The sequence below is a fragment of the Pelobates fuscus genome, chromosome 12, assembly GCF_036172605.1.
Source record: "Pelobates fuscus isolate aPelFus1 chromosome 12, aPelFus1.pri, whole genome shotgun sequence".
NCBI classification, from domain to species: domain Eukaryota; kingdom Metazoa; phylum Chordata; class Amphibia; order Anura; family Pelobatidae; genus Pelobates; species Pelobates fuscus.
Window position 1 is genome coordinate 95,805,178 of NC_086328.1, and position 15,872 is coordinate 95,821,049.

At 38.7% G+C, this 15,872-nt stretch overlaps 1 protein-coding gene across 1 annotated transcript; it reads left to right on the top strand.

The window, feature by feature from the left end:
* Positions 1 to 1,775: 1,775 nt before the first annotated feature.
* On the top strand, positions 1,776 to 15,196 carry CRACR2B (calcium release activated channel regulator 2B). The gene is made up of 9 exons (XM_063438799.1): positions 1,776 to 2,005; positions 2,335 to 2,446; positions 3,136 to 3,307; positions 4,438 to 4,584; positions 5,151 to 5,241; positions 6,309 to 6,404; positions 9,249 to 9,436; positions 12,707 to 12,778; positions 14,667 to 15,196. Exons 1-9 carry the CDS (start codon positions 1,817 to 1,819, stop codon positions 14,815 to 14,817), a joined length of 1,218 nt encoding a protein of 405 aa, XP_063294869.1. The 5' UTR covers positions 1,776 to 1,816; the 3' UTR covers positions 14,818 to 15,196.
* Positions 15,197 to 15,872: the final 676 nt, after the last annotated feature.

Below are 15,872 nucleotides of genomic sequence, written 5' to 3' on the forward strand. Positions count from 1 at the left end.
TTTTCATTGTAGTAGACAAATTTACTTGTTATGGCTCACTTAGAATTAAATACAACAGTAGAACGTACTTGGCCCAAAATGAGAGAAAGGTCACTCTAAGGCAATGGCAAGTTGGAAAAACTTACAACATTTTGGCTCTCAAAGGAGCCTTTTCAAGGTAGCACAAAACAACAACATCAACAGTATGTATAGTGTGAAAATAGTAGGAAAAAAGGGTGAGGGTGCTTACAATCAAAGTGCTGCGAGCAAAATCAATCAAGGACACGTGTAAAACCAATAAACAAATTGTGTGAAATTCAATATGTAGACACAATAACCACTACAATTACAAAGTTGCATATATTTGCACAACAAAATAAAGTAATCTATATAATATTCATAAAATTTAAACTAAACACCTTTATTCGTAGTGAAAATAATATTATGTTATTAAAAAGGCACATTGTAAGAATCTGTGTCCAAGCCCGTCATTGCGTTGCATAAATCATTTCACTGCAAAGGTGAAGTTCTTTTTATTCCTCATAATGGGAAGACCTCTTACTGCTTAAAGGAACACTATAGGGTCAGGAGCACAAACATGTATTCCTGACCTTAAAGTGTTAAAACACTAATTAGCCACCTGTCCCCCCTTGCTCCCCTTAAATAGGATAAAAAAATTCACCTTATTTCCAGCACCGACATTTGGCCTGCCCCAGATCCGCCTTCTTGGCTGACATAATCAGAATTAATTATCTTGGCCAATCCAATGTTTTACTATGGGAAAGCATTAGGAAAGCATTGGATTGGCTGAGATTGCCAAGGAGGCAAGCCAAGGGTGGTGCCAAACGCCCCGCTGACCAATCAGCATCTCCTCATAGAGATGCATTGAATCAATGCATCTCTATGGGAATGTTCAGTGTAGCTGAATGTTAGTGTGGAACACTGTGCAGCACTGCCCCAGGAAGCACCCCTGGTACCCAACTGAGGTGTGGCCAATGTAGTTGGCCCTAGGCTGTAATGTAAACACTGCCTTTTCTCTGAAAAGGCAGTGTTTACAGGAAAAAGCCTGCAGGGACATGCTGCACTCACCATAACAACTACAATAAGCTGTAGTTGTTCTGATGACTATAGTGTCCCTTTAAATACAGCTCTCCTACTCCACCAAGCATTAAAATTATGTCCAATAATGCGGTAAATCAGAGTGGTAGCCGATCGCTTTGTATCAATCTTGCTCTCAAATTCTGCCCAGTTACTTCTACTGTTGTATTGTCAAGTGAAGTACATGCTAGGCTGGAGGCACCTGTGTGGTCCTCTTTACTTGTTTCTTCTCATTGCTTGCATTTAAAACGGAGCATTAAAGACTTCAAATATAAAATCTCTTTAGAGAAATACGTTTTCAGTGGCAAGTGACTTTTAAACCAGGCTAATAGTGAAAGGACTTTAAATTTTGAGCCTTCCTGTTAGATGTATCTCGAGGACTGGTATAAATGGGCCTGTTGATACCTAGCAAAAAAACATCTGGAGGCTGATAGCAATCGGCTTGTGATGTATCCAGGGCTACCATATGTAACTAGTATTCACTTATAAGTCCAGCGTAGCATGTCTAGCCAAAATAACAATAGATATTGTTGCCTAAATGTCTTTCCTCTTAAACTGACCTTCCCTGTCTGTTCGTACACCCATTGTAAAGCGCTGCGGAATTTGATGGCGCTATATAAATAACATAATAATAATAATCTTCTTTCACTCATTGTAAACACAAATTTCTAAAGAGTTTTTGCATAATATTTTACAGTGATTTCCTGAGCTGCGGGGACAACCATCCCGTCCCCGGGACATGGAGTCCAAGGTAACTCCAAGGAGGCCCTCCCCATTCCTTAGGGACAGGAGAGGTTATAAGACAATTAACAGGACACCTCCTTCACCCTTGGCCAGTGAACCTCAGGAAATGATAGGAAAAGCTCACGAGCTGTTCCAGCTCTGTGATAAAGAAGAGAAGGGGCTAATCACCAAACGAGATCTGCAGGTATCTAAAGGCGCATACAATATGCAAACAAATGTGCACTTATAGGCTATGGCTATTGGAAGTTTAAGATGCAGGTTATGGATGAATGTTCTGGACAGCTAGTAGTTGAGAAATAGTTTTTAAAATAAGAAAGGAAAGAAATATAGCACAAATGAATGCACATGTAAGCTGTTGAAAGACAAAACCATTCAATTGAAGAGGAGCGAGAATGACAATGATGTAAAATAGTGCTAGCGGTGTGAACGTGCAATGTAATAAAGATAGTCTTTACTGTGTGATCTGTGAACCCTGGGATTTGTCACTAATTCTATTAACCTTCATATTTCCAGAGGCTTCAGAATGAGTTACCCCTCACCCCAGAGCAATTAGAGGCTGTGTTTGATAGCCTTGACCAGAGCAACAATGGCTACCTCACTCCGGTGGAGTTCGGTATAGGACTTGGTGAGCAACACAATGTACAGTCCTGTTTGGAAACTGCACTTTTTTCAAAAATGATGTTGAGCTAATATCTACTGTATATTGTTTTAATTTATGTAATTTTCAGGATATTTAAATGGCTCTTAAGGCAATACCCGTTTATACTTATATTGCTTTAATTGGCACTTTTACTTTCTTGTGGTTTATATCACATTAAAATCAGCGTCTATACAGAGAATAAAGATGCCATTATTAGTGAATTTATCAATATTTGCTCTTATTGTTAGGCAATCAAAAAGGTAGGTGGTATTTGACTCAAGGAATGTTTTTGAATAACTGATCTTATGTAGCCAGACACCAATGTTGTAGAAGTGTGTGTGAGGCCAAATTCTGTTTTTAGCCGTTTTAAAGGGTCTGAACCTCCTTTCTTATGGGATGGATGTATGATTTAATAATACAGTGAAAAATAACTTTAAAAAAAAAAAACTAGCAATTTTTAAATTTTATTTAAATAGTTAAACAAAAAATGTATAGAATACAAAAATGCTCACCTTCGATTTCCCTGCATTTTGAAAAGATGGTCAGACATGGTGAGCATTTGCAGCAAATATATATTTTTAATATAACTCAGTCTAATTGTAGTAGAATATTTAAGTAACATTGATAAGCTGTGATGGAATGTGATGTGATTGGTATGGATTTTCTATTCTTAGGTAAGTTACTGGGGGTCAACTTGCCGCCTGAGGTAGAAGAGGGGGAGAAATCAGTACTGGAGGAGACATTCGAGTACGGATGGTCAGATGGACCTGATGATGAGAATGATGCTGATGACATGCTTTTTTGTTCAACCATGGAGCAACTGGGAGCAGCAAGGGTGTTCCAGGAGTAAGTGTCCCTACCAAAAAAATATATAATTTTAATTATCAGTCTTCTATTATCTTTCATACTGAGCTTTTACTTGGATATCAGGTACCAGATATATGCAAGCTTGACACACCGTTCTAAAGATGAACTATGACCAGAATTAAAAATGATGAAATATATTTGTTTATAATAGATTTCAGACTATGTGCTGTAAAACATATTTTAACATATTTTAATAATGTGGACAGATGTCCTATTTCCTGTTTTCCTGTTTTATGCACCAAGGAAATTACAGAGGTTTAAAAGTTTGGGGTTTGTTTTGTAAAGGGAACAAGGGAATTTAATTTTTTTAGGCCAAAATAGCTTGGCTGTGAATGTTTTTTTATTTGTCGATTGTGACCAAAAAGTTGCCATTTCCTTTTCTATAATTCCCAGTTCTAACAGGGTTATTTAACAAAATGGGATACTATGGGATACAACAGTGCTCACTGTAAACGTGCTGGACAGGCCTGCATATGCTGAGATACATAATTCACTTCTTAGTTTTTGCTGACATCACTGGAGAAACTGCAGATCCTGGGGCTTTGCAGCAAATGCTCAAAATTTAAATATATATCTTTAGGGTTTTACCCACAGTTTATTGTATTATCTTCATAATCCATTTAAAACATGATCACGGTGTTACTTTAAATCTTATAATTGCACAAAGTGTGTCCTGTTGTATTTGAAGGTCGACAAACAGTAAAATTTACAGATTTCACAATTGCAACCTTATTGTTGTAGCCTGGATCAGTGACACCAGCAGTTATTGAAGGTTTGCTAAATGTCTTCTTACCTAAACAAAATCTTCTAAAGTGGACATGTTCTTGGCAAATGCCATAGAAACTAATGGAAACTTTACCCAACACAGTATCGGGTTCCTTTGGCACACGTCAGTTGTTACATTTTCAACTTAGACTCTTTACTAGATTCAATTGAGTTTTGCTGAAATGAAGCCAAATAAAACTATTGAACAGCACTGCTGTATCAGTAATTGAGAGCTCCAATATCAAAACACGTCAAAGCTTTTTTTATTTTTTCTCATGGCTCATTTTTCTTTTTCCATCTGTTGTCCCAAATGTATACCCACTTCTCCCAATCCCTTTTTTTAGACACAAAGAGATCCGAGATATGTGGATTCGTCTTCGTAAAGAACGTCCAGAGCTCCTGGGAAATTTTGAAGACTTCCTTTTCCGAGTGTCCTCTTATATTCGGGATGTACATCACGAGAAAGAGACATTGGAACAGGCTCTAAAACGGTGTGTAAATATTAACAACATCGACTCCATCAAATGGAGATTCAATGCTTGATCATAATAATGTAGATCCAATTCCAAATCTGAATAAAGAAAATTCATGACATAATTACTAAACAGAGTTAATGAATTTCTAAATTACTAAATGTATTACTGTATTTACATACTATTGTAATTGGTAAGATATTTTTTAATTCAATTCTAGAGACCTAAATGATGGTCTCGGAACATGACTGAGCTGTGAAATGTATCACTCTAAATCTAGATTTGAGTATTTTGGACATGGATTCATTATTTTAGCCATTGACTTTTATTCTAATTTCTATCACGCAAGATAACTAGAAAATATAATGTGTTGTTCATGTTGGAATATTCAAAAAAGCTGACGAATTGACCTGCAGTCCAGGAGCTTTGAATGTTCTGATCTATTATAAAGCTTAGACCAACAATAACTAGTAGTACCGTATGACCTGCTTACTGTGGTGATTTTCTTAAAGTTGTCAGCATAATTATCAATTCACATATTGATTGGTGTTAGATAGGACTTAGCAATATGTTTGGTCTTGTAGAAAGGAGATTGATCATGGACGGGAAGTTAGATGTCTATATGAGGAGATGGAGCAACAGATCAAGATAGAAAGGGATCGACTTCTCAGAAAGGTACTTGCGCCCTGTTCTAATGTATAAAAAAAATTTTCAATGGGTTCCTTATTTTTGTCTTTTTTGTAATACTACAACATAACCTGTTTACTCTTTTTCTTCCTCTTTTAGATTATAGACTTTTTTTTCCCCTCTGATAATTTTACCATTGATTACATTCACAAAATACGTAGGTCAAATTAGTAATATTACGAGGGAATATAGTTTGAAGAAAGTTTTATACATTCAACAAAAAGGAAGAACATGAAAGTTTACCTGTCACAGAAAATATATATTGAAAATGTCAAATTTGTCAACAAAAAAATGAATGAAAAATGGAATGGGAGAATAACATGACAAAAAAAGATGCTTTATGTAAAATTTCTTGCAAAAAAAAAAAAGGGAAGAGATAGCCTCAAATAGAATGCTACAGAAATAATATACATAAAACATGAATGAAACACTATGAAAACATATTTCACATTCTTACAGCATCTTCTCTAGGACAGCCAGTTGTTTGTGGATTGAATTTGGTGAATACATTTGCCCATGTATGGGAAACAACCCTGGAACATGAGTATGGTCCTCAGAAGTTGTTGGCAATATATGGTCTAACTTTATATTCCTGTTTGAGTGAACTATAAAGAAGACACACTACATTCACTTAAAGGAACACTATAATCACCCAGACCACTTCATTGAGATTGCCCCTGTTTTCTTAACCCTGCATTGTAAAACATTGCAGGTTTTTGAGGGTTAAGTCCATCTCTAGTGGGCATCAGTATGAAAGGCACCAGAGGCACTTCTGTGGCACTGACTGAGTAAAACCCACATTGATTCGATGCTTTTCTATGGGGAAGTTTAAATGCATGAATGACGCTCACCACAAATGCGCATTAGGTCCCCAATACTACTCAATGAAATGTACATATGTCTATTATCTGCATGATTCAGCATATGCTTAGCAAGACTGACCTGAGTTTGGATGAAAAAATTCTTGAAGATTCTCACTTGTGTTTCTGACCGTGACTCTGTAACATGTACTCTACAATAGTTATATAATTGACAATTTGTCTTTCTTTTCACAGGACTCATCCAGGCATCAGGACAGACACACAGCTCTTCAGAGGGAACTGGTCAGGAAGGAGCAAGAGCTGGACAGCATTGTCCTACGACAGAAACAGGTATGGTGGAATCTCTGGTACCTGACCCATGTTTTACCTAAGCAGTTCTATCATAACTTTGTTTGTAATAAAAAAAGTTACCTGCACTCTTTCCACATCCCTATGTATTTTTAAACAAATGGAGGCTTTTAGTTACCTCCAATGGCCATGAGAGGTTATGCCCACCTGCCACGTCAAGGCAGACCTCTTAGGTGGGTCCTAACTCTAACCATTCGCCTTGCTTCTTTGAGCTTCTAGCAAAAATATCTCTAATTAGACAGAAAGGAGTATTTTTTATATACATCCCTACATGCTTATTAACCCTTAATAGGGAAATCATGGGATTGGGCAGTAGCATTGCAACCTAGCTGTGTGATACAAAAGTGAATACAAATACAAAAAAACAAGTCCTGCGCTCAAACTCCCATTACTCCTGGGCGACAACAGTGGTATCCCTGACGCTGTTCCAGCAAAAGAGCTGCCGCACTACTTGCGCAGCCTAGTATCAATACTCTTACCCCCGACTCAAGCCAAGAAGATTGTCTTCTATGGTGTATACCGCACTAATAAATCTCTACAAGCACCAATATTGGTCTCACGGGACGTAATAGCCAGATGCTCATCCTCCCAAGACAAACGGCACATCATGGCGGCCCTGCAAGGCAAGACACCATACACATTAAAATCCACGCAAATCACCATCTTTCAAGACCTCAGCAGAGCTACACTCAAATGGCATAGATCCCTTCGCCCAGTTACAAGCCAACTCCAGTAAGCCGGAATACCCTACCGTTGGGTGGCCCTAAGACTCCTGTCTGTTACACACAATGGTACTGCTCACAAAGCCTCCACCCTCCAAAAAGCTTTGTCTCTTGTAGGGACACTGGGACTCACCCCCACACTAAGGATGGTCTTGAGACCCACATACCCACAACGTGGGATCCCTCCAATATAGTCCCCTCTGTGCCGGGAGAGAATCATGCCTCTGTCCCAGGGACCTGACTTTGCCGTATTATAGGGCACAGCCTGTCGCAAGCTATATTGGGCAATGTTTCTATTCCTGTTTCTAGTTTACTTTTACTTTGTTGTTCATTTCTTGGTTTGATTTTGTAACGTAGCCTCACAGATGAATATTATATACAGTTGGGCCCAATGGCTTAACGCCACATGCAACCTTTGCCGCTATTAAGATGCCCCAAGGTTTGCCCCTCCCTCCCCCTGCTGTCCCCTTGGTTAGGGGTACCCAATCACCTTGCACCCACCACCTGTGGTTAAGACTAGGCCTCCTATTCAAGTTCTCCACTGAGCTACCATACAGTGGGCTCGATGAAAATAATGTAACTAAGCATGTTAATATCCTATAGCCAGTTAGAGCAACCTAATTCAATAGCTGTTAGCTACTTATTCCTAGATATCTTATTTTTCACTAGCCTGGCGTTAGTTGCAAAAACAGTACAGTTCCATACATGTCTAGCCTGATTTCTTATGTTATAAACAAAAAATATGTACCATTAGTTTGACTGCCATGCCAGTGAATCATTAGGTCTGTTTCTGAAATGCTTCATTCTGCTGTTGTGGCAATGTAAGCCCAGTTGATATCATATGCACAACAACTATAGGCCTAACATTCGGTTTGTATTTCACTAGAGATAATTTAGTTAAAAAGCGTCTATTGACTTTCACATATTTCTGTTCGTGTACAAACATATGTTGCCAACTCGATCATGACTCCATCTATGAGCACATTTATCATCCCTTAGCAGTCTGTGTCTATATATTTGCTGTTGCTGTTCATTTGTTTGCTTGTATGTAAACCTAACTTAGTGTCTCATACACTGAGGATTTTGTTGCTGCGGTAACACAAGCATAAAGAGTAAAGACATTTCTAAACACTGACTGGAAAGTAAAAGTTTAATGTTTTCAGAATTATGTAAAATCATGATATCATAATATGTTAATTTATGAAGGGTTTTATTCATTAGACTATGAATTGTGTCTCTCTATGTGGGTCAAAATACTGATGTAGTGTCTAGCAAAATTCTCTCTTTGTGCTATAGGTTCATAGTAATTGTGGGAAAGTCATGATGATATGGAGGGGACAGGCCTCCACCAGTAACGAGAAGGTCCCTCCTATAGAAAGGGATATTTCAGCTAGACATGTCTGAACGACAGTCATGCTTACCAGCTCCACTTAGAGTAGTCTTATTGGGGTCGTACTGAGAAATAAATTCAGACAGAACTCTAAGGTTCAATCCTGGAAGGAGATTAATTATGCAACCCTGAGCACAAAACATCTTTGAAGGTCACTGTCCAGTCATGGCCAGCTTTGGCTGAATTTTTGCTTGAATATGACAATGTATCTTCCAGTAATGCCCAGCAATTTTGATGCTGGACACTGTTCACATAATCTTATTGTATAGTTATTACAGGAAGACTTAAAATACCATAACCACTACAGAGTGCTGCAGTGGCTATAGGATTTCCTTGGCACCACCTCACAAAATTACTTTTTTCATCTACTCCACCTGCAGATATCATTACTGATGGATACTTTTAATTTTCTTGGAATCCACTAGAAGCATTATTCACAAGTACTTTTGTGTTGCTTTTTAATATAACGATGTTAGAATGAGTTGGTAGAATATTTTGTTACTTCTGTCCATCCTCCATTCTTATTTTTTTAACTCTTGCCTTTCTTTTTAGAATTAATTATTTATTGATATCTCAAATTCGCTGATTCTTTACACAATTCGACATTCAATTCTCTAGTCTGTGAGCATTATTTGTCTTCAGTATAAACCTTGATGACGGCTGGAGCAGGTTCCCATCAAACCTTCAATGTTATTCTCTGGCTCTCTTTCGCAGCTGGAGAACCAGTTACATTCTATAAACAGTGAACAACTCGAGACCCGTGTTCAAAATGACCGTCTAAAGAAACTCAACGAGGACCTCATTGCACAACTGGAGAAAATCACAGGAGACCTGGAGAGAGCACAGAGCAATCTGCAAGGTCTGCGAAAACAAGAGCAAGAAGAGCAGGAACACAAGAAAAGGTGAGAATTCATACAAATTATTTAGTTAAAATCTTGGCAAATACGTGACAGAACATTTTCTTTCAATTCATTTAGTCATATTAGTTCCCTGAGTTAAAGGATCACTATATGGTCAAGAACACAAGCATGTATTCCTGACCCTATAGTGTTAAAACCACCATCTAGCCCCCCGGGCCCCTCATGCCTCTATAAATATAGCAAAATCTTACTGTATTCAAGCCTGAAGCTGTAACTCTGCATGCTGTTTGAGTCAGAAAAACAAGCTGTCTACTGACATCATCAGAAGTGGTAGCCTGATCCAATCACAATGCTTCCCCATAGGATTGGCTGAGATTGACAAAGAGGCAGATATGGGGCAGAGCCAGCATGATTTAAACACAGCCCTGGCCAATCAGCATCTCCTCATAGAGATGAATTGATTCAATGAATCTCTATGAGGAAAGTTCAGTGTCTGCATGCAGAGGGAGGAGATACTGAATGTTTGGATGCATTTTAGGCAGCCATGACCCAGGAAGGATCTCTAACAGCCATATGAGGAGTGGCCAGTGAAGTTATCACTAGGATGTAATGTAAACACTGCATTTTCTCTAAAAATACAGTGTTTACAGCAAAAAGCCTGAAGGTAATGATTCTATTCACAAGAACAAATTCAATAAGCTGTAGTTGTTCTGGAAACTATAGTATTCTTTAATACATTATTACATTAAGGAAGTGAATGTATTTTTGTACCTATGATAATTTTTGGAGCTTTTCTCGATCAGTGATCTCTTCACACATTTGCAGTACCAGTTGTAGCTATACTAGATATAAACATAGTACAAAACAAAAAGAACACTTAAAAAAAGGAAAACATATTACAGAGGAGTCATCACATATGACACAATAACATGTGACGAATGAAAGGCCTGGGACATAATCTAAGACAGGGTAACATAATAGTAGGAGGCATAGCAGAAGAGGTTTGTATCAAAGCCTTCAGAAAGCATAGAGAAACTTGGGTTATGAAAAGTGAGTAGGGTCACGTCAAACCAGGGAAAATAGGTATTGTACCAATACCTATAAGGTGTGTCAAATGAGATAGAAGAAGAGGGGTGGAGGATTGTGTAGGCAGAGTGCATCGCTGAATATAGAAGCTTGATAATATAATAGGAAAAAATCTAAATGGAATGTGAAGATTGCTGTATTCAGATATGCAAGGAGTGTACATCTTGTCTGCAAAAGAACAAGTGTAGAGGGGAAATATATGTTGATATGAGTGGCAATAAAACTGAGAACATTCATAACTGGGTGATGAGTCATTCCAGGAGAGAAGTTAGATTAGGCAGTAGGGTGTTCGGCAATGTAACCACAGCAGTTAAATACAAGTTAATAAAACAGTATAAGAAAACAAAATAAAGGAAGTTGATCAAGATTGAACATCTTTACTATCCATTGCCTCTGTACGCATTTTAAAGCTTGTACACTCTTCTGCCATCCCCTTGTAGTTGATCTATGTGAATGGAAGACAAAATGTTGTTTCCAATGTCTGGTGGAATTGCTGGATGGAAAAGGGAGAGATATGCCTACCACAGCTCTTTTTTCAATTCAATATTTATTGAGCATAGAATAATTAAGTTGTACAAAGTGCGCAGTTAGAATATAAACAGATACTAGATTGTACAAACAAAGACCGAACATGCAGTTGTATTTTTAAAAAATGTCCACTGTTATATAATATATCACTTTGTCAAGTAATCACTGTGAGTATATATTTGTCAGGGTTATCGGGTCTTATAAAAATGCATGCTAACAATCTTCATGAAGCTTAAGAAAATCTCATAAACATTCATGTAAAAGAGAGGGCAAAAGAGAAGAAAGAGGGGGGATATAGAATAAAAGGTCCAGGAGAAGGGGAGATTACCATGTAAGGTTTGTATACTTTTGGGAGGCATTCAGATGGAGACTCAACCCTAGTCTCCAATGAGTCCCACGCTGGGGTAGAGGTATGTACGATGATCCCTTGAAAGTCAGATTCAAGAAGGGTCGTCCAGTGTACCTTTGATAATTATCTGCAGCTGACGGGACTAATTCCTCAATTGTCCAAATATTTTCCACTTTCTAAATCAGATTCTTAACAGCTGCTGTTGAGTTCCTCCTCCAATTTGCTGCTGTTAGGCTTCTGGCTGAGTTAATGACATGCAGGAGTATACACTTTTGTATTTACCTGACAAGTGTAGGTATAGGTGAAGAAGGTATATTTCTGGGGAGAAGGTCAAGGGATTGTCTGCCAGTATCGATAGGATTCTATTCTTGTCAAACTTGTAAAAAAAAAATGGTTGGATTTGAGAGCATTTCCACCACATGTGGATGTGCGTTCCAAGCCCTCTGCCACATCTCCTACATTCTGGATTTGCTGAGGGAGAATAGGCCTTTTCAGGTCTATTCTCCCTCAGCAAATCCAGATTTGCTGAGAGATATTTTTCAGGGGCCTGGTATAGTAATCCCAAGTTCTCCTTACCGTATTTGGTATAGAACAGGAGTGGGGAGGTCTTTAAAGTGCTTTATAGTGTGCTGTATAATACTGAGATGCCATGAGAGTTAGGTTGGTCGTAGGCATAGTTGTTCAAAGGACATCAGTTCCCTTGTAGAGTCTGCAGAGTGGAGCAATTTGGCAGTAAAATGTGTCAGTTGGATATAGTCAAATTTAATCTTAAATTTAATATTTGCGTTAAGTTTCAATCCTGTGAGTGGCGTCACAGTCCCATTATTGTATATATGTTTTAATCTTAATGGTAGGTTATATGAGGACCTATATGCAGGCAGTTTCTGCCTATAGATCCAGAGGAAGGAGGAGTTACGATTATGAGGGAGGTGGAGTTTAATGACGAGGGAGGTGGAGTTCTGATGATTACAAAGATGTGGGGGAAGAGTGGAGGGCAGTTAAGAGGAAAGATCCAATATATTATTTTGTCTTGTAAAATATATTACACTACATACTTTATTTCTGTCTACATTTGAGAGTTGTTTAATGTGTTTGGACTGTAATAGCAACCTTAAGGTAATTTTGGGTGCTCCACTCACGTTTTTGTTGGTTTTTTTTACCACGATGTTAGTGTGTAATATTTTGCAATTTTTTTTTAAAGCACCTGCAATATACATGTAGTTTCAAACCCCATTCACAACTGACCACAGCCACATGCTACAAAAAAAGGCTCAATTAGCTGAAGATGACTAAAGTAAATAACTTTGGCAGAAATATTGTCCTGATTCTGTTATTTTTTTTTTTTTCAGAGAGGTTTTTCGAGTCTCAAGAAATATGCAGAAAGAGAAACAAAGTCTCTTGAGGCAACTGGAACTTCTCAGGTAATATAGCTATGTAGAGCGATATCCGGATAGAGCCTTAAAGCGATTTATTTTTGAGATAATACGATAGATAGTTTGAGTGATACATGCCATTCGATCCTGTGGCAGGGAGCCTCTCGGAGCACGATTAACCATAAGACCATGTTATCTAAACGTTTGGCCCAGGGTTTAGATAGGGACCATGAATTTCCATGGTTCCATTCACCATCCTTGTGTGAAGGGAGGGCCCTGTGAACCTGCCTAGGGCCCTGTAGGGTCGAAATCCTTCTCTGGAGCCTCTAAAAAATTCCTGGTTGCATTTTATCCAATGCTGTGTTCTGTCACCATGGTAGCAGTGACACAAAGTGACCACCCAATGGTTTCCTTGTGAACGGCCACTGCTGATTGGCTGGGAAATGTGCTGCTTTGGTAAGGTTTACCTACCTGGTAAAATGTTAGGTGCATTCAAGTGTCTTACAGCATTCAACTGCTTTGTTATTTTAACTGTCAAACCAACATGTGGAGGGAGTATGAATGTGAGACGAAATTATTAAATGAATATATATCAGAATACATTGAAGTGAGGACTTGAATGTTTCATACACTTTGAGTGCTAGTCACTAAAGTGAGAACTTCCAGCAATTAAAAGTGGATTTAAAGGGACACTATAGACACCTCAAATCTCTGTAAACTTCCAGAGAAATTGCAATGTTTCCATAGCAGCACTAAGTCTGCCTCCAGTGACTGTCTCCCATACAGCCACTAGAGGTGCTTCCTGGATGTTAACGTACTTTTGGTCTGGTATCTGACGCTGGATGTCCTCACGCTCTGCATGAGGACATCCAGCGTCAGCTAGTTCCCCACTGGTAAGCATTGATTGAATGCTTCCCTAATGCGAGGCCTAATGCGAATTAGTGTGAGCTTGATGAGAGACGTCGGAGGATGTGAAAACACGACCCACACGATATCGGACATCGGCGCAGGGATCAGGTAAGTAAATAAATCATTTTTCACCCTTTATTAAACAGGGTGAGGGGGTGGGTTGGGGGTGGGGCAGAAAGAGCTATAGTGTCTGGAATACAGCTTTGTATTTCTGGCACTATAGTATCCATTTAAAATACATTTTTAATTTAAGGGCAAAATACCTATACTGAAAAGAAAATTGACTTGGATAATTTTTCTCATTTGCCTATTTTGGAATATTTTTCGAGTTAATGTTGAATTCACAGCAAAGTTCTCTTTAGTGAATAACTTTGTCAGTATATCAGGTTTGTACAATCTACAGTTCTGTTTTTGTTTTTTATTAGACTAGTGGTGATTTGTTGAATCGAGGTCTCCACCTGTGCCTATAGGACTGGATTTCAGAACAGTTTTAAATAAATTAATTTTTTTTTCTGCAAGCCTTGTTTTTCAAGTTGGTCAGTAGATGATGTTGATAGATATCATAGAAAGATCAAATTAAAGGATCACTAAAGGCACCCAGGCCACTTAACCTCAATGCAGCGGTCAAGGTGCAGTTGTCCTGTTTAGTTTTAATCCTGCAGTGTAAAGAATTGCCGTTTAGCAGAAATGTCAACATTTTCATTGCAGGGTTAAACACACCTCTGGGGGCTGTCTGGCCTACAGCCAGCAGAGGCACTTCTGCTGCGACAAACGAATCAAACTCCTTTCTCACACCTAACCTCTAATTGCAGCGTTTGCAGCGTTACTGTCCTTGTGCTTCCTTTCATCACCAATGTTCAAGGCATTGACTTGTAACTAGAATGAAGTGGAGTGCTGGTGACCAGTACCTATGCATGACGTCTCAATTCTGAAATATATTGTGTATCTAAAATGAAGGATGGTAGGTCAGCACACGAATACACGTTGTACATAGAGACGACATTCAGTTTTCTCCTCTCTGTTGCAGAGACATGAACAAAAAGCTTCGGGATGAAAAGGATGTGTTCGAAGCTAAGAAACTGGATGCTTTAAAGAAAAGCCTTTCAGAACCAGTTCCTTCTTTAGGTCCCTGCTGCTCCCACTCCTCAGAGTCCATAAATTGGAACACTGGCCTGTGACATTGAGAACCCGGAACGCGCAATGTTATAACCAACGTAATGTAAAGAGCGGTTCTACAGGTGAAGTAATCGCCATGGAAACCAATGGACTGTACTGGTGCTCCCCCTGTTAGAATGTTACACTGTATTTGCTCTTTATGAACACACCGCCTCCTCGCCTACCAGAAAAAAAGCCAAACTACACTACGAAGAGATATTTCTGTGAGTCCTTTGGATACTGTGAAGCTTATTATTATTATCGTGACACAAAGACTGGAGAAATCTCTTAATGGAGATAATTCTCTTTAATATGTGCATCTTGGGACGTGTGTATAAAATCTGTACCATATGTTAAAACTATGTGTGTGTATATATGTATATATAAATGTAAGTGTCTTTATGTTTCAGTGTTTTCATGATTTGTCTATGTATATTTATATACATGTGTCTATGGAATAAAAAAAAAAAAAATGTACGGTTAGCATCAGTGTAGGTCAATAGCCACTAACCTTTGGCATTCCATCTGCCGTAGACTAGTTTTGCCACCTAAATAGTATTAGTATTGTTACAGAACTCTACATTTAAAAGTAGATTTACAAAAATGGGTTACTCGTGTATTGATATTGCCTTTTATTGAAATCTGAAGATCTGAGGTTTTGGGATTTGAAACATACAAAGTCAGGAAAAACTGATTTTCCTCCACTAACTGTAATTCCTGCTACTCCTCTTTAATACACAAGTCAGCCATCTTTACAGGCAGGCTCGTTAAAGGACCGCTATAGGCACCCAGACCACTTCATCTCAATGAAGTGGTCTGGGTGCCAGTTCCATCTAGGGTTAACCCTGCAGCTGTAAACATAGCAGTTTCTCACATTGGGGTTAATCCAACCTCTAGTGGCTGTCTCACTGACAGCCGCTAGAGGCGCTTCCGCGCTTCTCACTGTGATTTTCACAGTGAGAAGACGCCAGCGCCCATAGGAAAGCATTGAGAATGCTTTCCTATGGACTGACCGAATGCGCGTGCGGCTCTTGCTGCGCATGCGCATTCAGCCGACGACGTCCGAAGGAGGAGGAGA

Bases quoted from the DNA above. Each gene is read 5' to 3' on its own strand.
- CRACR2B (XM_063438799.1), top strand. From the start codon at position 1,817: ATGGAGTCCAAGGTAACTCCAAGGAGGCCCTCCCCATTCCTTAGGGAC. The intron at 4,585-5,150 runs GTGTGTAAATAT...TTGGTCTTGTAG, and splicing joins TTGGAACAGGCTCTAAAACG to AAAGGAGATTGATCATGGAC. The intron at 5,242-6,308 runs GTACTTGCGCCC...TTCTTTTCACAG, and splicing joins GGGATCGACTTCTCAGAAAG to GACTCATCCAGGCATCAGGA.